The following is a 23,903-nucleotide window of genomic DNA, read 5'->3' on the forward strand; positions in this document are numbered from 1 at the left end:
TTACCACCTAACATAATTTCAACTCATCTCTCAGTTTACAGTAATTCACTTAATGGGAAAATAAAATACAGTTTCGCAACGGCTATCTTGGGGCCTCTTCAACCTCAAATGAAATTGTTGAAGCTGCTTGATTATGATTTTAAATGGTTATTGACTAAGTATTAAATTATCAACTGAATTTAATACCCAGTTATGAATATATGAACTAATCTCATTGAGCTCAAGGCAGTGTGCATGAAGTCCCTTTTATATTCATACCACTCATCTGTATCTGCCACTCACTGGATATTTAATTTCATTTTTGCTATATACTTGAAAAAGATTGACTTTTTCCCCATTTCAGCATCCAAGCTCAAACTCATGGACTTTTGTACCCATTTTCATTTTTCTCTCTCCTACACCATGATGGTGCTTCCAAAAATAATTGCAAATGTTGTCAACACCATGTAATTTTTTCTTGCGGTTGCTGGAGAGGGCCATGTGCAGGAATTAGATGCTATTATTATATGAATTTTCAGTGATGGCACAAATGCTTGTTCTTGTTCTGAATATTACATTTACTTGTTTATTAGGAAAGGGCTGAGGCATGCTGGGAAGTTCACCGGATGCCTCCAGATGTGCTAAAAGCAATACATCTTATGCTTAGTATAAGATGTACAGTTGTGTTCAAAATAATAGCAGTGTGTTTAAAAAAGTGAGTAAAGCTCAAAATCCTTTTATTTCAATACACGCAAATGCATTGGGACACTGCACATTCTATTCTAAATCTAACCATGAAGAAAAATTTATCAAATTTGTTATTACTAAAGAAAAAGGAATATTAGGCTGTTAAAAAAAAAGCAGTGTCTGCATTTGTCTTTACAAAGTCAAACATTTACTGTATAAACTGAAAAATCGCTGAACTAATATTTAGTTGTATAACCGCGGTTTCTGAGAACTGCTTCACATCTGTGTTGCATGGAGTCGACTGCATTTTTTGGTTTTGCCTCAGAAACAGCATTTTTGATGTCACCCCACAAGTTTTCCATTGGATTAAGGTCCGGGGATTGGGCTGACCACTCCATAACGTTAATCTTGTTGGTCTGGAACCAAGATGCTGCTCGCTTACTGGTGTGTTTGGGGTCGTTGTCTAGTTGAAACACCCATTTCAAAGGCATTTCCTCTTCGGCATAAGGCAAAATGACCTTCTTAAGTATTTTGATGTACTCAAACTGATCCATGATCCCTGGAATGCGATAAATAGGCCCAACACCACAGTATGAGAAACATCCCATATCATGATGCTTGCACCACCATGCTTCACTGTCTTCAGTATACTGTGGCTTGAATTCAGTATTGGGGGGTCGTCTGACAAACTGTCTGCGGCCCCTAGACCCAAAAGAGCAATCTTGCTTTCATCAGTCATCAAAATATTGCGCCATTTCTCTTTAGGCCAGTCAATGTGTTTTTTGGCAAATTGTAACCTCTTCAGCACGTGTCATTTTTTCAACGATGGGACTCTGCGGGGGCTTCTTCCGATAGCTTGGCTTCACATAGGCGTCTTCTAATTGTTACAATACTCACAGGTAACTTTAAACTTTCTCTGATCTCCCTGGAGCTGATCAATGGCTAAGTCTTTGCCATGCATTTTGGCTATTCTTCGATCCATTTGAATGGTAGTTTTCTGGTTTTGGTTGCCATTTTAAAGCATTTGATATCATTTTAGCTGAGCAGCCTATCATTTTCTGCACTTCTTTATATGTTTTCCCCTCTCTAATCAACTTTTTATTCAAAGTATGCTGTTCTTCTGAACGATGTCTGAAACTACCCATTTACTAGTAAAATATTTGCCATGTAGAAATATAATGTCTACCAAAAACAGTGATTGATCTGGTTAGTGATGTTGGACTGTTATTATTTTGAACACAACTTTATTAAAAATACAGCGTGTGTGTGTATGTATGTATATGTATATGTGTGTGTGTGTATATATATATATATATATATATATATATATATATATATATATATATATATATATATATATAAGTGTCTCACCAAGCCTGCATTTCTTTAATCAAAAATAAAAATAAAAAAATTATTGTGAAATATTATTACAATTTTTATATATTTTAAAATGTAATTTATTCCTATGATCAGCCGTTTTGTGATGCTGTATTTTCAGCATCATTGCTCCAGTCTTCAGTGTCACATGATCCTTCAGAAATCATTCTAATAGGCTGATATGCTTAAGAAACATTTCTGATTATCAGTGTTAAAAACTGTTTATTATTTGTATTGCTTTTTAATTTTGTGGAAATCATGACTTTTTTTCATGATTCTTTCAAAAAATTGTAATTGTAATGATGTCTCAAAAAAAAATCTTACTGACCCTTAACTTTTTAATGGCACTATATATTTTGCTCATGGTATTGTATATTTTGCTAATGCTATCATATGGCTTCAGACGACTTAAAATATACTGTGTAAGTAATAAAGACTACTTTTAAGGTTTTATGGTGGAGGTATTTTTTTTTTTTTTTTTGTGGTACTTTCAGGAGCTTGACAGCCCCGGTCACCATGAATATGAGGGTGAGTAAATAATGACAAGTTTTCTCTCTCTCTTTGATTGTAAAGGCTGTATTTTCGATTTGCTATTTCGGACGAGACGAGATGGGAAGTTTCAACCTCCAGGAGGGCCAGAGGGCAGGCCAGAGTCAGGACGTAATGTGGGGCAGTGTGGTGTTGATCCATGCCACCTGGTCATCTGCCGGAACAGAGGCACCTGTGTGGACTCTGGATCCTCTGTGTAGTAAGACTTAGAACAAGCACCTGTTTGAGCCCAACTTGTGCGAGTGAATGACTGACAAACAGTATTAATCTTTTCTCTTTGGCCTTCCCCTCCAGCTGTCAGTGCGTGTTTGGATGGAAAGGTGCTCTTTGCTCTGAGAAAGTGTCGTTCTGTGATGCTGAACACATCCCACCGCCCTCCTGCGCTCGCGGCTCCACCTGTTTGCCCCTTCCTGATGGATACACATGCCAGTGCCCCCTAGGCTCGGCTGGACTCTTCTGCCAGCAAGGTTAGACCACAATCAATCCGACCTCCAGGGACCCGCTAGAGGGTCTGCGGAAGGGTGCAGAAAAACATTGTGTAAAAAAGATACTAGCAATAATAAAATAATAGCTTAAAAATAGATACATTTTACATTTTTACTGTCTAATTTTGCTTTAAAACTGGAGATTAAATGTACTGTATGTCATTTTTTGCCTGTACTAAAGCATACAAATACCTTGTTTGCAGATATTTAGGGAACTCTTTGATAAACAGAAAGTTCAAAAGAACAGCATTTATTTGAAAGAGAAATATTTGTAACATTATAAATGTCTGTCACTTTTGTTCAATTGAATGTGTCCTTGCTGAATAAAATAATTAATTTCTTTCAAAGAAATCTTACTGACCCCAAACTTTTTAACGGTAGTGTGTATATAAATAAAATATATTATAAATATAAATACATGTATTACAGTACAAAAAGATCGTTATACATTCAAATATATAGTTGTGTATAGCTTTATATTTTAGAAAAAAAAAAGTAAAAGCACTGTGAAATAAGTGTTGCCTTGAATATGTTAAATAACTTTTTTTACCCATTATATTTCCCATAAAATACTCTCTTTATGGAAGCTTTCAGGTTTTTTATTTTTATTTTTTTCCAGCTGTATCTATCAGTGATCCTTTCTTCAGTGGCAATCAGTCATCTTGGATGTCATTTCCTCCTGTAAATATAAGGCACAAAACCCATCTGCAACTGCAGTTTCAAACACTTTCACCAGAGGGCATCCTATTCTACACCTCGCGGTACTTGAGCAGTCGGTCGGGTAAGGCAGCTTCTTGACTGGTTACATTATGCAAAATTAAAGCATTTAAGTGTATCTTTAATACATCTTCATATGGTTTGTCATTTCCAGTAACCAAATGTGAATTAAAAAAAACAACAACAGATGATTACAGGAGTTTTGTGTTTAACAAAGGGCAATGAATTAAAAGGATTTCGTTCCACCAATATTACTCACCCTGTCATTCATCTTCAGAACACAAATTAAGATATTTTAATGAAATCAGCGAGATTTCTGCCCCTCCACTGATAGCTACGCAATGGAGAAAAAGTTCATAAAGAGATCGAAAAAGTTCATAAAGAGATCGAAAAACTAATCCATATGAATTGAGCAGTTTTGATCAAATTTTCTCAAGAGACTTGATCGTTTAAATGATAAATAAATTGAATTTAGACTTTTATTCACATATAAACATTCGTTAACTCGCACAGAAGTTGTGGTAAACGGAAGCTCAAGCATGTTTACTTGAAGTGCGAGAACCAATGAGGTTCATTACTGTGAGTTACGCAGCACGTTTGAGCTTCAGCAAAAACCAATGAGGTTCATTCTCATATTATGCAGCACATTTGAGCTTCATCAAGAACCAATGAGGTTCATTCTCATATTATGCAGCACATTTGAGCTTCATCAAGAACCAATGAGGTTCATTCTCATGTGTTATGCAGCACATTTGAGCTCCAGCAAGAACCAATGAGGTTCTTTACTGTGTTACGCAGCACGTTTGAGCTTCAGCAAGAACCAATGAGGTTCATTCTCATATTATGCAGCACATTTGAGCTTCATCAAGAACCAATGAGGTTCATTCACGTGCGTTACACAGCACGTTTGAGCTTCAGCAAGAACCAATGACCCACTGAGCAAAGTTATGTCCAAAAGACGTCTTTTCAATGTCTTTGCCCCTAGAGGCGTACGTTGAAAAGACGTCCACTGAGGAGCCAGAATGAAAGTTTTTATGATGTCTGTCTTAGACGTGTTCTGCACGTCCGATATAGACGTTCATGAAACTTCAAGGTTAAAAACTATCAAATTTGCTCAATGTGGACATATTTTCCATTTGTAATTGCAAAGCAACTCACAGACAGTGTGTGTTTGTCCAGAAATAAAAGAAACTTAGCTCACACCTTTAGACACTTTAGACAACTTAGCATCTGCAATTCACACATCTTTGGATCGTGAGAGAATCGTGGGATTCAATCCAGGATCTTCTTGCTGTGAGGAGACAGTGTTTCCCACTGAGACACTGGTGCTGCCCCTAATCACAGACATAAGAGACACATTGACTATTCCTGTCAGACGTCTACAGAAGCTCTTACTGAGAATTAACAGAGCTTTAAATGTTGATATTTATGTTTCATTTGAAGTCACCATTGTGGTGGGAAGCGTTTGCTTTAGTTGGGCTCTTGGTCCCCGTATTTGTGTTAGCTTTTCTTTGGATGTTATAACTGTGTGTGTGAGAAACACAATCATTATGGCTGAGAAAGCAAAGATAAAGTGACTTCAGGTGTTGTCAGTTCCTTGTTGATGACTAAATCATCAGAAGTCTAGAATCTGATGTTGTGCTTTTGAGTTTTGTGTTCTTGTTTGGCAAATAATAATTTGTTTATAGCCTCAATAACCTTGTGAATCCACTGTATCGGGACCAGTAGCAATAAAATAATCACTTATTCTGAAAGATGATAAAACAGAAAATGCACATTGTTTTGAGGAAATATTTCACATAGTCACACACAGACATCAAGATTTTGCATATGATTCACAACAACGGTGACAATCAAAACAAAAAAAACGTCATGCTGCAATGCATGATGGGTAGCTTCATAGTACAAAACTCAAACTTGATTGTCACTGTTGTGGTGAAGCATAGGCATAATCTTGATGTCTGTGTGTGACTATGTGAAATAGCTGATTTGTGTTCAGAAGTAATTTAATGACTTTTAATAATTTTTGGGTGAACTAACCCTTTAACATTATTCTCTACTCTCTTCCAAGGAGATTTCCTCAGCGTATCCCTGTCAGCTGGATTTGTGCAGCTCCGCTATAATCTGGGAAACGAAACTATTGTATTGCAGTCTTCAAAAGAGGTCGATGTGACTGGCATGAAGTGGCACACAGTGAAGGCTGGGAGAGAAGGCAACCGCGGCTTCCTCATTCTAGATGATGAAGCTGTGACCAGGAACTCTTCGGAGGGCACGTGCACTCTGGATGTTGGCACAAATATTTTCATTGGGGGCGTGTCTTTCCTGAACACAGTGTCCCTGGATGCAATGGAAAAAGACCCAGTGGGATTCACAGGCGGCATTCGAGAGGTCATAGTTAACGGGTATGACCTCGAGCTTACAGAGACAGGTGCACTCGACGGAGTCAATGTTGGCGACTGGGATGGGACAGCGTGTGGGTATAAGGTTTGCATGAACGGTGGCTTCTGCCATTCAGCGGGTCTTTCTTCATTCATGTGTATTTGCCCCTCGTTGTGGACCGGTTTACGATGCCAACAGTCCATTCACTGTGTCAACAATCTTTGTCAACACGGTTCTCTCTGTGTCCACACGTCTGCTTCATATTCATGTATGTGTTCTTTGGGATGGATTGGGACTTATTGTGACCAAAAGGTTACATTGAGGAATATAAAGTTTATTGGAAACTCGTATGTGAAATTCAAGGATCCAAAGTACAACTCCAGGAATTTGATGTACACCAAGATTTCACTGAATTTTTCCACTTTAGCAGGGGACGGTTTGATCCTGTGGATGGGGAAAGCAGGGAGTGAAGATGATGACCATCTAGCAGTTGGGCTGCAGGACGGTTATCTGAAGGTTTCAGTCAATCTTGGTGAGAGAACAGCTCTTCCTCTTGTACACCAAGACACTTTCTGCTGCAATCACTGGAATTACCTGTCTATTACTCAGAACCGAACTCTCATCCAGGTCTATGTGAATGAGAAAAGAGTCCTTTTTGAAGACATTGACCCATTTGAACAGTATGTAGCGGTAAATTATGGAGGAGTGATTTATTTTGGGGGGTTCGAATTAAACAGAGATGTGGCGTCTGTTACATCTGGTGTATTTACTAAAGGGTTTGATGGGAGAATTAAAGATGTTTTCTTGTATCAGGACACCAGGCAGCTGCAGTTTCATCAAACCAGTGAAGGTTTCAATGTTTATCAAGGTGAAGAATAGAAAAAATGATTGTGCTTATTGTTGCATATATTTGATTTTTGGTATTCACATCTAGAATAGAATACGCAAAGTCTTAACAAATACACTAAAATGGCCCAATCACAGTAGCAGTTCAAGAGATGAAATCTGTTGTTTATTATTGGCGTGATAAAATGATGCTGTCACAAAGATGTGAGGTTGTAGAAGTGATCCTGCATTAATGATGCTTATAAAAGGGACAAAAATACTGCAAAACACCCATCTCAAAATCACCATGCATTTGTTGTTTGAAGGAACGAAATGAAGAGATGAACACATGATAGTACGACTTTTGCATATTTGTGCCTCTTATTAAATGACAAATTGTTACATTTTTAAAGTGATGTGTCCAGCTTAGTTTTTTTTTTTTGCCAAAAAAATCTGTTCACTTTGAGTTTGTTTTAATTTAAATAAATAATGTGGTATGCTTTCTCAGGGGTATTTTAAATATTAGTATTAACTACTTGTGAAACATTTTAGTGTAATTTAGTGTCACCCCTGAAGGTGTAAAAGAACAACCCAGTAACTTTGTTTTGGTAAGCCTTTTTCTACAAGTATGAGCCACTCTGATTACTCTCCCCTTCTGACATAGGAAGGGGATCTATCTATTATAATATTACCGCCACTTAATCTGCACGTTCGCTGCGTATGGTGATAATGTGAACTTCTTGTACTGTGTTTAATTCAGCTCTTATGGTGATTTTCTGCAGTGAAAACAGTCGCTTCATCTTTTGTGTGATGAACAATAAACTTTAAAAAATTAATCAGTAAAGTGTTGGTCATTATTCGGACAGGGTCCGCTACAACATGCTTGTACTTAGTGGATGAAAGTAAGATGGCAAAATGAGTTGAAAGTCGAAATTAAACTATACCTGTTCTATCTCCATGCAGCAGATATTCTCTGGCTCTGTGGGCATGATTGTCAGAGTCTGGCAGTTTCTGACATGTTCTGTTGTTTTTTCATGAACTCTTAAAGCTCCGTCCTCTTCTTGAAAGAGGGAGCACCAGCTCATTTGCATTTAAAGTGACATACACAAAAACAAAAAGGTGTGTTTTTGCTCACCCCAAAAAAGTGCCAATTTTAACAGGCTATAAAACATGATCTTTGGTGTATTTGGAGCTAAAACTTCACATAAACACTATGGGGACATCAGATACTTATTTTACATCTTGTAAAAAGGGACATATGTCCCCTTTAATGAGACATTTTGTTTCAGGTTCATCATTAAAGGCAATCCTGTACTTACCTCAAAAGTATTCTTTTAATAATTGCTTTTTTTGTTATTGTGAAATACAGTAACTTTTTCTGTGATTTTTTTTTTTAATTGCAGTGCATGACAAAGACTTCCATTTCAGTCACTTTACTAACAATAAAAACATTTTATTATGAACTGTACATAAACACAATGTGCTGAATAGGCACATTTCTGTTGTGTGACAAGCCAAAATGTACAAAGAAATATTTGTCACCTGAAACATAGAAAATATTTAAGAAGCCAAATTTAGAAAAATTAAAATGGAAAAATAAGTGGAGCAAAGGAAGCTGTTCTCAACCATGGGATGTCGTATCTCATGGCACTTTGCGTACAACAGTAGTTTGATTTTCTTTACAACCAGCTGCTTGTGAAGACAATGTTAGTGGGTATTTGAAAAGCCAGGTAGGGAAAATGTACATTTAAAAACAAATCTTTAAAATTTCAAAAAGAAATGGTATTAGCTGCTTTTCATACAAAAAATCATTTTGCAACTTTATAAATAGTTTTCTTCTACTGTGTTACAGATTTAAGGAAGGTGGAGCGATTTGATGCCAGGATCACGAACGCCTGTCTCTCGAGTCCTTCTTGTGTTTCTCATAATCAGAGTCCCGCCTGTGTTTGTCTCTGTCCCGGTAATGGCTGCTGCTGTGGTGCCGTTCTCTCGGTCTCTCGTATCGGTCCTCTTTGGAGTGGCGCTCTTTATGACTGTGACTTCTGTCCCTTTGTTTTTCCCGATCCCTGTCGTTGTGCTTGCCTTTGTGATGGTGTCTGTCATAGTGGTCTCTATCTCTATTGTCCTTCTTGTAGCTCTCTTCGGAGGAACGTCTGGACGGCTTGTCGCCCAGGTCGCTGTAAGACTTCTCAGAACTCTTCTCATCTTTGCTGAGGGGCGAAGAGGTCGGCAAGCTGGACTCGTACGTCAGAGAAGGTGCAGGGATAGTTTGTGGAGGGACAGCTTGAGACCAAGGTGGAGCGAGCATGCGAGGATCGCTTTGAGGGAACATCTGAGGAGGCGGCGGACCAGGAGGAAACGGGAAAGGTGGAGGACCCTGTGGTTGAAGGGGTAAGTAAGGTGCAGGATTGGCTGGAGGAGGGTAATATTGGGGATCAGGTCGACCGGCGTGATACGAATGAAAAATGGGTGGACTGTACACTTTAGAGTTAAAAGAAGTGGTCCTAGACAGCTTGAGACCTTCGTTCTTCCCAATGGATGAGATTGTGGTGATGGCTTGGATGTCCTCTATGGCTTTACACTCTTCAGAGGGTTCCGCAGATGGTTGCTGAGTAACATTCTGCTGAGACGTTTCTGAATTATTTTCCAACTGTTGCGGTTTTAACTCAGTAGGTTCAGCTGATGAAGACAACCTCTTTAAAATACCAGGAGGAGATGTCTTCAAAGTCTTGGTGGGACTTGATACGGCTTCGTTTTTGGGGACAGAACAAGATGCTTCAGTAACCGAGCCTTTTGATACATCCAATGAAGTGGTTTCGCTTGGTTCTTGAGTAGCTGGTGCAGCTGGTGCAGCTGGTGTAGCTGGTGCAGCTGGTGCAGCTGTGCTGCCGGATTCGGTCTCTTCTTTGGGTTTAGCGGGTGCGAGAGAGGAAAGGAAACTCTCTGTTGAAACATCTGCAGGTTTGTCACTCAGAGAAAGTACGACTCCACTCTCTTTCTTTTCTGAGCTTGTCTCCAGACACAAGCTGGCTGACACCTGTTCAGTTTTTACAGCTTTGGGGTCTTTTTTCTTAATAACGAAGCGGTCAAGTCGAGAAGCACTGGTTGTAGGTTTAGGATGGATTGCTGCAAGATTTTCACCGTCCACTGTTGGAGTCTTGGACACTGGTGTTGTAGAGTCACTCTTCACTTTGTCGCTTGAGGATGATGCCGCGTTTCCAGGCAACTTTAGCACACCGGGAAGAAAGCGCAAAGAAACATTCTCTTCTGTCTCCATATCCAATATTGGTTCTTCGACGACTGACTTAATTAAGTCTGCAGTGTCTTTTTTCCGCGTGCTCCCAGGACCGCTGTTAAAACTTCGCTCCACATCTTGAGCCACAGGAGCTTTCTGTGGGTAGTCGACCTGAGATTTGCTTTCTGCCAAGAAATTTGGCGCTTCACTGACATCGTTTGGCAGGATTACCCCAAAGTCCCTTTTCAGTCTCTGGCGAATGACCAATCCAAGAAGAAGATTCGGACGATTGGCCTCCAGTCCTACAATGTGGAGAATCACAATTAATATAAAAGATTTTGTTCATTCAAAAATCATACAGATCCTACAAATTAACCTGCAAAGAAATTCTTACCCGGACCATCAAATGGAACAATCTGGTGGGGAATTTTTTCTGTGGAACCGAGAGGAATGAGATACATGTCTTTAACTTGTTTGCGGTTGTTAGCCACAACGCCGTATCTCCTACGGCTGCTAAAATAGGCGTACAACAAGGTGTACGAGATCTCATCTTCTTCTGTGTCGGGGGTGAAGCGAATAACACAAATTTCCTGGGGAATAAACATTTAAAAATCACAAAAAGCTCATTCAAATGGTCAAATACAGAATATGACACAAAGGATAAATCATTCCCACCTTTGTCCCAGAAGCACGGATTTTCTCGACATAGTCCCAGACTATTTGAGGGGAAATTCGTCCACCTACTTGGATGTTGTCCGGCAAATCCTGCCGACACAATTCGATATGCTTCTAATACAACAGTTCAAATATGTGACTGACACATTTAGGATGCATTTCAAAATATTAGAACTCACCTGTGTCAGGGGTTCCAGTATTCCAGAGACGGGATAAACTTTAGTTAGAAACCTCGCAACAGCCGGCATATCAACAAAGCCGCCCCACAGACTCTCCAAGCTGCTGAGGAAAGCAGCTGTATCTTCTTTGCTACTCAGGCCATCTGACCTATTGAAGTAAACAAATCAAATTTCATAAATGTCATTTAAGACTTGTTTTCTAAACCAGCCGTTTGCTTAATCAGAAATCTTACCTGGATTCAGGCAAAAAACTGAGGAGGCCTTCCTCCATGGCTCTTAAAGACAGATCGTCCATCAGTGCTGATGTAGGTGTAGTTGTAGAGTGCTGAGATTCGTCTGTCGCACTAGACTGCCTCCTCACAACTGTTGTAGACACTTTCACCACCTTTGTAGCAGCTTCCTCTGTAGGTGGAGCCATGCGACCTTCACAGAAACATCAGCAAAACTTTTGTTTTTTAAATCACTTCACAAACTTGAAGCTCATTGAGCCATTAAAACATTCTATAACTTTAAAATACTAACAAATCATTCTGAAAACCTTTGCAACTTTGAGGTAAGTAGTTTATTTTTAACAATGATTAACTACTTTAACAATTAAGACAGAGACAAACAAGGCATTTCTTAATGGACTTTATTTATCAGACTTTAATTATGATTTTTATAGTGCAAAAAACTTTACTAACATAAGTGTGCTCCTAAGGGGATATTTTTTTTATTTTAGTCTGTAGCCCTTTTAACTCTTCACAAGAAAAACTTTTCAGAAGCAGAACTTTATTTCAACTGTTTTACCTGTGCAGATTTTGCAGTTAAGGTCAAATAGATGAGACTTGTGCAAGTTGGTGGTATCTATAGATTTCTTGGGACTGTCTTGGGACTGAGCTTTAGTCTCAGGCGGTTTTTCCTCAGGCACTTCCACAGCTTTGGGCACAGGCTCTGGCTGAAGATGCAGCAGGAAAATTTAGAAAGCAATTTTCTTTTTCCTTGTTGGAAAATATAACAACGCTGCAAAGAATGGAGCATAAAATGTCCCAAATCTCACCTCAGCCTCGATGTCCTCTGGTGCCTTGGCAGGCTCTTGATTCTCAATTTCAATTTCCCCTTTATGGGTGATTTTAGTAATGGGGCGTCTCTCTACTTCTCTCTGTTCTTTCTCAATCATTTCAATTGTCTGCCAACAAAAAGACCAATAAGTTAACAATCAATGTAAACATTTGACTATTTAATGACTTTTCTGATAAAAATACTCAGCAGTTCACTTCATGAAGCAAGTTAAACACTTTTTCTAAATACCATTTTATGTTGTCTACCAAGAATGCAACAGAGCTATAATGTTTTACTAACATGACGATTCTCTCTTTGTCTCCAAGCAGCCAGTTCCTTAGAGGCCAGCTCTTCTGCAGTCATACGCACTAAATCCGCTGGGGAAATTTCCCCCTTGAGTACTCGCTTGAACAACACCTGCAAAAGAACACCGCATTAGATTTGGCTAGAAATGCTTGCTTTTCCTAAAAATACTTTCAGTGAAAATAGGTTGCACAGAAGAAAAAAAAACTTGCATTATTTAAAATTCTTACATTATTTTTGGCATCTTTCAGGTTGAAAGTCAAACTTCTGTATTTATTTTTGTATTTGCTGTCAACCCCCTGAAAGAGAGCAAAAAGCTCCTTCTCTATCCTTCTGGCCAACTCAGCAGGCTTGTCTGATGAAATCTTCAAATCAGAGTCCTTCAGTCTAGAAGACGAGAGATGAGAGGATAAAACGTTGGAATAACTTAACATTACACACGTAATATAAACAAGAGGTAGACAGTTCTAAGGAAAAGCTATTGACTGACTTTACCAAAAAAATCACATTCACACACCGTTTCAAGAGAATCTCCTCCAGTGAGTCCCGAACGCTTCGCCGGATTTGTCCGGTGGACGGTTTCTTTGAGCTTACGTGGGATGTTTTAACTTTCTTTGTCTCATGCTTCACATTTGGTCCTGCAAAAATAATAACTCAAAATTATTATTGGTACCAATTAATAACTCTTTAAAAAGAATAATTAAAAATATTTTTAACATTGTATTTATACATATGGTGTATAAAATAATTATAATATCCATACCCCTTGACGCTGAATCTTCTGAGGGTCGTCTTTCCCCTACCTCCTACAAAAAAAAAAACTTTTTAAAAATACTACAATATAGTCCGGTGTCATTTGAGCAAAACAAATTCAAGTGGCCATATCAGTGGTAGTTGCAAATTTGTACGTGAGTGTGTAACAAACCTGTCCATGTGAACACAACTGTGATGAACCGTTCACCTACAATGAGTGAATGCTAACTAACCCCTTTACACCCATGTGTAAAAATATTTAGAGAGTCAGATATATACAAACCATTTTAAAGAAAGAAGCTGGTGGATACCACACAAATCAAAAGCTGAAAGGGCAGAACAAAATATGACTTTGTAAATCTGCCACAAGTAACCATCAGATACTTAAACGCTCCAAAGAACAACTTGTGTGGGGTTTTTTTTTCACTAGATTGACATAGAACAAATCAGATTCTATGTTTCTTCCAATTAAAGGGGTCATGTCATACATTTTTTTAAATAGTTTTTCCCCTTGAGGACCAATTATATTGTTTTTGAAGTTTTTACTGTGCCAGTTTCCATTAGCACAAACTCCTTTAATTCCCTTTGGTTGATCTGATTTGAGGCAATGACACGCTACTGCTAATTTGACGAAAATTAGGCACAAACTCAAGTTTTTATATGATTAAAAGGAAGACTACTTATACATTGTCTATACTTTCATACATGTCAGTTACATAAGGCTTAATGAGTACAAATAAAATAATTAAAGCCATTTCATTTTATGACGACAAATGCATACATTTTTATTAACTATGCATGCAACTATAATGCTTTGTAGTCTAGTACTGGATGACTTTTTTGCTTACTTTTCGGAAGGGTCGTATTCCACCTGCGGTGACCGACTGCTGGGGTCTCTGTTTTTGTTTAGCAGATAACTTATCGTCTGACTGCTCTGTGGCCTGTGTTTTCCCATCCTCTTCAGCACAGCATTTCAAGCACATATACTCCTGGTCCTCCTTTTCCATTTGCTGAACTTTAGCCAGATCCAGACCCACACAATCCCCGTGAAACCAGTCATCACAGCGGCCGCATCCCACCATGAACCTATTTAAACAAACAGACAACAGCGGTGTTGATGAAACTCACAGGTCTGTCTGCAGCCCATCACTTTGGTTTGGTTTAGTTTATTGATTTATAAAGCACATTTAAAACAACAGAGGTTGTAACCAAAGTGCTGTACAAGAAAATTTAAACAGAATTACATATTTGATCTAACCATTGAGGGCACATGAGAAAACATTCACACAATCAGTTAAAACAAAGAATACAAATTAGTTTTTACAGATGATTTAAAAGTAGCAACAGAGGGGCAAGATCTAATATTAAGAGGGAGACTGTTCCAGAGTCGAGGAGCCACCACAGAGAAAGCCCGGTGACCTTTGAGCAAATACATACAGATAAGTGCTGCACAATAAATCAAATTTCTAATCGCGATCCAACGCCGCAATTCCAGAACAAAAAATGTCACTTATATTATTCTGCGTGCTTGAGAGGTGTGTTTAGAGCATGTTATGCAAAACACAAGCACGGTAGCCCCCGCCATTTTTAAAAGGCTGCGTACACAGCCTTTACTCCACAAACTAACTCTTGCCACCGTCTCCTCTGGCTTTTGGCTTGCTTAGTTGGGGACACTAAATATTCAACTACATTACTGATCTGCTCGCATTGACACTATATGAGAAATGAACCGAGCTGGATGTATGACATCACTGTTTTCTCCAGAGCGGCTGTACAGCCGAATCAAATTCTGTAGCATTATTTTCCTATCAACACTGTGAAGGTGCTTTGAAACAAACGGCATTATAAAAAGCGCTATATAAATAAAGGTGACTTGACTTGACTCGACTCTACAAACATGGAAAACAGTGATAGATGGACCTCTCAAACGTAATGCTAAGGAGAAAATCCAATGCAACTTTGAGGGGACCAAGCGAAACATCATTATGTATTTCTGCTCAGCTAGTCACATCACGCATCAACCACACGACAAACGCCAATACTTTTTCATATAATGTCTACTTTCTTTGTATAATAGTTCTACCTAATAACATTAAGACAGGACTGTTAAACAGATCGTAAGCTAATGAAGATGGAAATAGGGAGCCCTGTCTGCAAAGTCTCTGCCGTTCTCAGTGCCGTCAAAATAAAGGTCCTTTGCGCCGTCAAAATAAGTCAAAACAACAAGCGCGGCTTACGTCACTTCAGAGTTACTTGTGGTGCGAATGCAACCAGCCCCTATTATTGTACCATGCATTAATTTTACTTTCTTATTTATTTAAAGAAGAAACCAAAAAAATGTATAGATGACAAGAGGCTTAATTATATAGAAAAGCAATAAAAGGAAGAAAAAAAAGGTTTTTATAAAAAATATGGCATGCAGTTGCTTCAAGCTATTCAAAACATCATTCAATGTAAATTGTGATAATTGTAATTTATAAATCGCAATTTCAAGGGAATAATCGACAATTATGATTTTTGCCTTAATCGTGCAGCCCTCATACAGATCTAAAGTAGGGATGTGCACAACGAATAATTTCATAACCATTTAAACGGAAATGTTGCAACCGACTAGTCTAACCCTGCAGACAGCCTGTAGATGCGTTCAATCAATTTGAAAGAACACTTAATCTATGAATAGTCAAATCCCATACTGAATACCGCTAAAAATAAATCAGGTACATGCGACATGCTTGCCCTGCATTATGATCATTGTATATTAAACGAAAGCGCTTACAGAAGCAACGTTAGCCATTATAGACATATTTCAGGGTTTTTCCTGGGTCAAAAACGGTCTTCGGTGGTGGCTGACAGACATGGTCATCCATACACACACGCACGCACGCACGCACAGTAAAAAAGTACCCTACCCACGTGATCTGCAAGCGCAATACTGACAATACATTTTAAATAAATTCAAAGAAAGTTTGTAACTTTTGCTTATCTTATTTTGATCCCACATGAAAAAATACTAGTATATTATAGTAAAATTACTCGTAAATACTATAGTGTTTTTGAACCGTACTATAGTAAATATACTACAGTAAATTAACAAAGTGTAGTAAATACTATAATATACTACAATTTACTGTAGTATCTTTACTATATTATGGTTCAAAAACACTATAGTAATTTTACTATAATATACTATAGTATTTTTTCATGTGGGATACCTTGATGTTTGTTTTTGTTCCTAATTTTTACACTATTTACTGATAATTGTTTTGGTATATAATCATATCAATATTAAAAAGTAGTATTAAAAAAATGAACAAATAGCCTAATTTTCTGCCATATACAATTTCATAAAATTATCAGCTAGCTAATAACTTTGGTCTTGTTTCACCTCACTCCAGTCTAAACTAAGTGATTTATAGGCTATTTATTTTACTACACATTATGAACATAAATAAGCTGAAAGACTGTGGATGATTAAACTAACTCGTACACCCACTCTTGCTAAATTGGGTAAGCACACTTGTGTTCTCATTTCAGATGTGTTCAGAGTAAATTATTAACTGATTCTTTAGTTCAGTGTTGGACAGATCAGTTCTTCTGATCGTTAAAATGATTCGGTTCAAAGGAGTCATTATGGCGAATCGGACATTAGCAGACGCTTTGTGTGCGAATCCCGTCTGTTAGAACATCGCGAAAGATTTGTCAACACACAGAAAACACTTCATAACCGGATAGGATTTGTTTCCCGTTTATTGAAAGTATGGTTTATGTCAGCTGGTCAGAGAATAAGTCAATGTTTTTTTGAGCGCATTTCACACCCAGCGGTAATTAAAGGAAAACATCGTCTGATAGCGCCACGTGCAACATGGATTCGGTCTTCCGACCTTTTGATTTTGATTAACGTAATATGTGAAATATTAGAAAGCTAAGAATGCTTATTTTGAAGACAGAGAGAAGAAGGAGCTCTCTAATCGTTCTCTCTCTCACTCAGTTACAAGCGCAGCATCTATTCTACATCATTCATAAATCACAATAACTCATCAAATAAAGCTTTGTCGGGACAAAAATTTGTTTTGGCGGCCGCCAAAAAATTTTCAATGTAGGAAAAACCCTGTATTTATTCAAATGATAGTCAATAGGCAGCGCAGGACCAATAAGTTCAAACCTAAGAACCTATTATAAACAGATTTGCTCAAATAAAAGTTAGTCCACAATTCAGCACGTTAAGTTATTGTTGTTCATTACCATGGCAACCAGTGATAGGGACCACTTGCTGTTCAAGTGTAAAGTAAATTTCATTCATAATGTTTCTCCTAAAATTCCATGCCGTTGTATGTCCGTCATAACCAGTAGTATAAAGCCTAAGCAAGCTGTCAAACTAAGCTGTTAGTTTGACATGACACGGAAATGGAAAAGTTGTGTGTAGGCTTTCAAAATCCTCCTTCACCTTGCTTCACCTCACAGCCCTACTAGGTTACACATTTTCATAATGCCAGCCTATGGTGTTTATTGGCTGCCCACAAACATCTACTTTGACTCGCCTTCAAAAACTGTAATTGTAGCTGAGGCCTGGAAGAGTTTGGTTCATGTCTTCAACATGTCAAGATGCTGCTGTTCAGCGCTGCAAATCCACTTTGCATGCACTTACAAAGGATAAGAACTTGCGCTGGAATTGATACGGAAAAACCGACACCATTATTACGGTTTCAATCACTGTGTGTCAAATGATGTCCTCTGGACGAGTTGTCACAACAGACTGGACCATCTGACCAATCAGAGCAGAGTAGGCTCTCGAAAAGGAGGGGTTTAGAGAGACTGAATCTTCGAACGGACCGTTTTCAGACTCTTTGAGAAATAAGGTGGTGTTATATATATATATATATATATATATATATATATATAATGAGAAAATTCAAGTGTTTTTGACTAGGGCTGCACAATATATCGAAATTAGTTCATATCGCGATATACATATCGCAAGGGCACGCAATATCTGAATAATTTTAATAGGCTGCTTCAACATTGTGAAAATTGTACGTTTTAGGTCGATGCATATAGCAGAGAATAGACTGGGCACACGACTGATACTTATGTGACTTGCTTGACATTAAAAAGAGTTATTAAACGCAATAACTTGTGAAAAACAACTCCTTGCAGTCTCGCTCTGTCTGACACACACACTGAAATGCGCACACAAGCCGCCTCTCTGAAAGCGTGTGATCCCTTCAATTCTGTTTCGTGGCTTGTTACACACTTGAACAGTCAAGGTATTCAAATATTGGCATTACATTTTTGGTTTGTTTACATTGATGCTAAAATTATATTGTCACATTTGTGACATACATTTTTGCATTAACACTGCTGGTCAATTTCAGATGTTGTAGCAATGCTTTCTTTTCCCAGAAAGAATGTGAAACGCATAAATGGTATCATTCTCAGTTTTTACACACTTAAAGCAATATCCTATCGCATTTTTCTTCAATATCGCACAGCCCTATTTTTGACCTTGGATGCTTGTAAATCTACAAAATTGGAAACCTTTAAAATAGCATAATATGGGCACTTTAAACACTGCAACTTGAGTTTGAGTTTAGGCACCACAACAAGATGTACAATAAAAAAAAAATGGATATTCATTTTTAAATTATATTTAAATATTAACTTTAAATGAGTTTTAGATTATGGCAAAGGTGATCTAAATATAAAAATAGGATAAATGAGCAAGCGCCATTAAATATTAATAAAACAATATACAATTTTTTTTTTTGATCTTTGACCATGAGAATAGATTTAGAAATAAAAAAGTCGACATACCGGTTGTTGTGAGGTTTCTTGCATAATCCACAGTGTTTGCTGGGGTCCCACACAGTCTCGCTTTCAGGAGGAGGTTCGCCCTCGGATTCCTTCTTCACCACAGGGGCATTATCAGGGATAAACAGCTGCGGCTCCTCTATCGAGATACTCCTAGAGTTTCTGCTCTTGTGTCTTTGCTGGATCTTCTCTGCCTTCTTGATCTTGACCTTCTCCTGCTCCTCATCCCCTTGGCTGTTTGTCACAGGCGGGTTTGTTTTGTTTACCGGAGTGGGAGGATTTTGCAGCTTTTTCGGAGGGTGAGGAGACTGCACTGACTTGACACCAGGGCCAGAAACAGACGGTGGTTTTCGACTGGCGGTCGGGGACACCGGGACAGACGGTGCGGTTTGATGCGCAGGATGTCCATCCTGAATCTTCTGTATTTTTGAGGCTGATTTAGGAGCGAGTGGTCCAACTGGGCGTTTCAAGCCCACCTTACCAGGCTTCCCCTTCTGACTTTCCGGTCGGCTCGTGTGTATTTTTTTGTCTCTGGCATGTCTGGATACTTTCTGTAAGAGCCCTGGCCTGGTGAGATGAGACGGCTTGTTTTTGGCAGCAGACAGAGCCTGTTTGTGCTTCAGAAGCTTTTTGACTGCAGGCTGAACCGCTGTGCCGTTCTTGTTTCCCTTTTCATGTGCGCTTAGCTTTTGGGTCTTGATTTGGTCATTCGTTTTGCCGTCTCCTGGTGTGGCATTGTTCATACTGGGCTTGAGCGACATGGTGCTGTTAGTGTCTTGTACTTCATTAGGGTTCACATACGGCCCAAAATCCATAGGTATGTCATCGCTAGTGGGCTGGCCTACACTCACTTCCTCAACAACCTCTTGTGTGGAATTATCAAGTTCTTGTGCACCTTCATCTTGATTTTGTCCCAAATCAAGTGTGAGGCCATCAGCAGTGATGGCGTCCTCTTGAAAGCCCAAAGACTGAAGGTCGCTCGTGCTAAATGATCCAAACGCATGTGACGGTCCAGGAAGCAGTTCGATTTTATAGCCCCCTACAGTAACAGTTAATCGCCGTAACACAACAACTGGATTCATCGAAGAGTCAACCTCATGGATTCCAAAACGACGGCTGAGCAGAGCTTCCCTTTTTGCAGAAAAGCCTTTATCTCCATCCGAGTTTCCGCTGCATGTTGACTCTTGTTCGCTACTCTCGGCTGCTTTTCGTGCCGGACCTGGGCGCCTGCCTTTGACTCGACCGCGGCTCGCTGAAAGAGAAAAATGGTTTCAATACACTTGTAGCAGCAAAACAGAACAAATGAGCAGTCAGACAGCAAATAGGCAAAAAATATTGGTTCCAGGAATACTTTAAACCTAATAAATTTCCAGGCATTACTAATATCCCAATGCAGCAGACATTTAAACCATATCAAAAGATGCCAAAAGGAGGGTGTCAAAATTAGTATTTTTTTATTAAAAACATGTCTTTTTTTCCATATACAGTGAAAAAAGCCACCCATCAGACAAATGTGCAACATTTATTCTACATAGAGGACTTCTAAAAAAGTTGCTTAAAGACTTTAGACGAGAAGAGTCTTAAAGGGATAGTTCACCCAAAAATGAAAATTCTGTCATCATTCAGTCACCCTCAAGTTGTTCCAAACTTGTATGATTTTCTTTCTTCTGCTGAACACAAAAAATATATATTTTGAAGAATATAGGGAACTAAACAACTGATGGACCCCATTGACTTCCATAGTATTTTTCCCCTACTATGGGAGTCAATGCGGACAATGAAATGTTTGGGTATGGACATTCTTCAAAATACCTTCTTTTGTGTTCAGCAGGAGAAAATCATACAAGTTTGGAACAACTTGAGGGTGACTAAATGATGACAGAATTTTTAAGTGAACTATCCCTTTAAGACTTAAATTTTAGAATAGTAGACTTTTAAGTGCCATTTAAAACAGTATAATTTTTTTTAATTTATCAAATAATATATAAATAAAAATCTTTACAAGTTGACAGACATTTAAATGTTTAATTTTATTTAAAAAAATGAAATAATGAATGGATAAATAATTTTAAATGCAACTTTTAAAAAGCATTTTATACAAAGCTTTTGCGAACTATTTACCAATAGAGAAAAATATTAAAGTGACAGCGGCACTAATGATGTCTGTCATTAATGTTCATCAAAAAACAACAGGAACAGAAGAAAAAAAATGTGCTTTAATGATGATTAATCAATATTTCATTTATTATTTATGCAGTTAAGAAAGGTGTTGATAACTTTATTCAATTTCTGTGTAGACTATGTCTAACAGGGAAGGCCATGGGTAAATATAACATTATAATGGGTTTAAATAAAGATTGTTTTAAGTTCAATTAAATTGAAAGTTATGTTTTAAAGCCTAATAAATGTTTAAATTGGTAGCTTTCAGTTATACTGTAATGTAACGTCATTAATGTTTCATATAGACATTAGTATCAGTGATACTGGCCTTCATTCATAAAAAGGTGCCATTACAACACATATTTAAAATGTTTCTTCATTAATTTGGAGAGTAACTGAAATTATTACAATATCCAAATATTAAAAACTCCAATGTTTTTTTTTAATTGCGATTAATCATGATTAATTACAGGAAAAAATGTATGAATTAGTTTTAAAAAAATGTATCTATTCACAGCACTAGTTCAAAGCAATCCAAATAAATTGACCCAGTTGTGTCCCTTTTTCCCCCTTATGCTATGCGCACCTGTTTGTTGTCTCTGTAGAGGACCTGCATGTCTCCTGCCCCGTGAGAAGCTGGACTGACTGTGCTCTCCATCAGACGGACTCTGACTAACACCTGTTGTTGTCATGTCATGATCTGCATCTACAAAACACACAGTCGAAGGAGTTAATTGCAAACTTTTTTCAAAATTAAACCACAAACAGACAGACAAGTAACTACTGTACCTGCTGAGCTTCCAAGTTTAAAATTGACATCTTCATTTTCTAAAAGATGAAACTGGGCACTAGCAGATCCAAACATGGGATCTTTGTCACTGAGCATGTTCTTCAGTGAATCTTCGGGGTGACCGTGACCCGTTTCAAACTCATCACTTGCTTCACATTCCAGGTTCTGTCCGAGCAGTAAAGAATCATCTAACTGGTCACTGGGAACCAGATGATTGAATGGACCACCAACTATATCCATGAATGCCTGCACTGTACGGTTTGCTCTGGAAGAGATAAGATTTATAAATGTATCTTTACCATTGCATCATCTTCTAAGATGTACTGTTTTGACAAATAAGTTGGATTGATGACAAGCTCTGTACAATTCTCTTACTACTTCTGTCAAATAAGCACTATCCCACAGTCTCCCCTTCTTTATAAAAGTTGGGGTATGTCAAGTAAAATCTTAAAACAAATGTATTCCAAACCATACAGAGATATGGGAGGCCAGGGCTAGTTGTCACAGAGGCTGTATTTGAATGGCTGCATGGCCTACAAGTCCAAAGTCCAATTGCACAAATGCTTGTTTACCCTAGCAGAGGATTTGTATGTTGATTTAAACCAAGTTTCTCGCATATATGCATGTGTCTTATATATAAACACACAAATAATAGTTTTTTTATTCTGTCCACCAAACTAAATTTAATATTATATAAAAATGCCTGTGTTTAGTGACCTGTATCTTGCAGTTCAATAGCTTTTTCTGTAGACAGTTTCTGTAGTTTTGTTTACCTTTATTAAACCACTTCATTCATATATACACACACACACCTTAATTCGGCTGCTTTAAAGATTAAAATAACATTTTCATAATTTAAAAGCTCAAATATCTGAGTAGACTTAAAGTATGTGCGTATACAGTCTTTATATACAGGAATATTCACTAAAGTAAAAAGTGTGACAACTAGCCCCGCTCTCCCCTACTTGTAACAACAACCACAGAACTGCTTGTCAAATTAGAACAGCAAGCAAACGGAGTATGGCATCAGGTGTCCGGCTGTTAAAGTGCATTATAGAATACAAACACTCAAACTCACTGCAAGAGTGCCTTTTATGTTTCATGTCTTAAATTAAATCTCTTATTTAACATGCATTCATTCAAAGTATACTGGTAAGGGCCACTGGTGTTTATATTTTGGCTAAAGCTCAGCTCACGTGCACGCAGACAGCTAGCGCATGCGGCCTTGAACAACTCGCACATTGTTGGACACTCTATAAACAGAGAGGACAGCTTTAAGAAGCAGCTTCAGCTTGTGCAAAAGATGCATTGGTCGTTTAAGCAACACAGGACATTAAAAAGCCTCACAAAACAAACACCCCACCGCTTCCGCGAGCACCAGGGGGCCTTTAGCAACCAGCCTTCGTGTGCCTCAAGCGCTTACCGGTCCGAATTAAACTCACTCTTATCAACAACATGAGTTCAACGATACCTTAAAGTGGTGCATATAAAGTTAGCGGCACATTCGGCGCGGTTTTTGCACAAACTCGTCTCGAGTCTGGAGTTGCGTCGCGTGCACGAAGGCCTCGCGCTTAACGAACGAAGAGCGTGCACGCCCACTCCGCGCGAGATGCAAGATTAAACACTCACCGCGTTTGTCAGTGTGATCGAAGAGCCAGCGCATAATTGGAGAAGGAATAGTATTATCGCTTACGGTGTTGGGACGCCATATGGGTTGCTGTTGTCGTTAATGCCACAACCTTTTCCGCTTGAGAACTGCGGTGGGACACAAGTAGTACTTCCTGTTGACCCTCTGAGCCAGCAAACAACTCGTCGTGATGTGCTAGATCTGTCGGCAGGGGGCAGTGTGATCTAGCTCTAGTCTCGTTAGTTCCATTCAAAAGTTTTTTTGTTTTGTTTGTTTTTTTGCTGCAGGAAATACAAATCACTAAAGAACAGAGCACAACTATATAGAAATGAAA

At 38.4% G+C, this 23,903-nt stretch overlaps 2 protein-coding genes across 3 annotated transcripts in view; one reads left to right on the forward strand and one right to left on the reverse strand.

The window, feature by feature from the left end:
- The window catches only part of LOC307141793 (protein eyes shut homolog), a gene marked incomplete at its 5' end in the record, with an annotated part of 116,746 nt that extends 108,908 nt beyond the window's left edge, over positions 1 to 7,838 (forward strand). The window contains 4 exons of the mRNA XM_079842247.1: positions 2,617 to 2,791; positions 2,887 to 3,059; positions 3,697 to 3,858; positions 5,866 to 7,838. Coding sequence (XP_079698373.1) covers positions 2,617 to 2,791; positions 2,887 to 3,059; positions 3,697 to 3,858; positions 5,866 to 7,052 — 1,697 coding nt within the window. The 3' untranslated portion in view covers positions 7,053 to 7,838. The remainder of the gene's footprint in view (positions 1 to 2,616; positions 2,792 to 2,886; positions 3,060 to 3,696; positions 3,859 to 5,865) is intronic.
- Positions 7,839 to 8,393: 555 nt separating this feature from the next.
- phf3 (PHD finger protein 3) lies at positions 8,394 to 23,744 on the reverse strand. 2 transcript variants are annotated; one of them, XM_079843229.1, is made up of 16 exons: positions 23,572 to 23,744; positions 21,942 to 22,207; positions 21,739 to 21,858; positions 18,996 to 20,244; positions 14,033 to 14,270; positions 13,195 to 13,237; positions 12,949 to 13,069; positions 12,662 to 12,818; positions 12,429 to 12,545; positions 12,127 to 12,255; positions 11,877 to 12,024; positions 11,321 to 11,510; positions 11,088 to 11,235; positions 10,909 to 10,998; positions 10,628 to 10,823; positions 8,394 to 10,535 (listed from the first exon to the last, which is right to left on the reverse strand). In XM_079843229.1, the coding sequence occupies exons 2-16, from the start codon at positions 22,180 to 22,182 to the stop codon at positions 8,884 to 8,886; spliced, it is 4,839 nt and encodes a 1,612-aa protein (XP_079699355.1). In that variant the 5' UTR covers positions 22,183 to 22,207; positions 23,572 to 23,744; the 3' UTR covers positions 8,394 to 8,883. The 2 variants fall into 2 exon arrangements, with proteins under 2 accessions (XP_079699355.1, XP_079699356.1); XM_079843230.1 differs by having other exon boundaries at positions 23,636 to 23,730.
- Between the last annotated feature and the right edge of the window lie 159 nt (positions 23,745 to 23,903).

The sequence above is a fragment of the Gobio gobio genome (assembly GCF_949357685.1).
Source record: "Gobio gobio genome assembly, chromosome: 18".
Lineage (NCBI taxonomy): Eukaryota > Metazoa > Chordata > Actinopteri > Cypriniformes > Gobionidae > Gobio > Gobio gobio.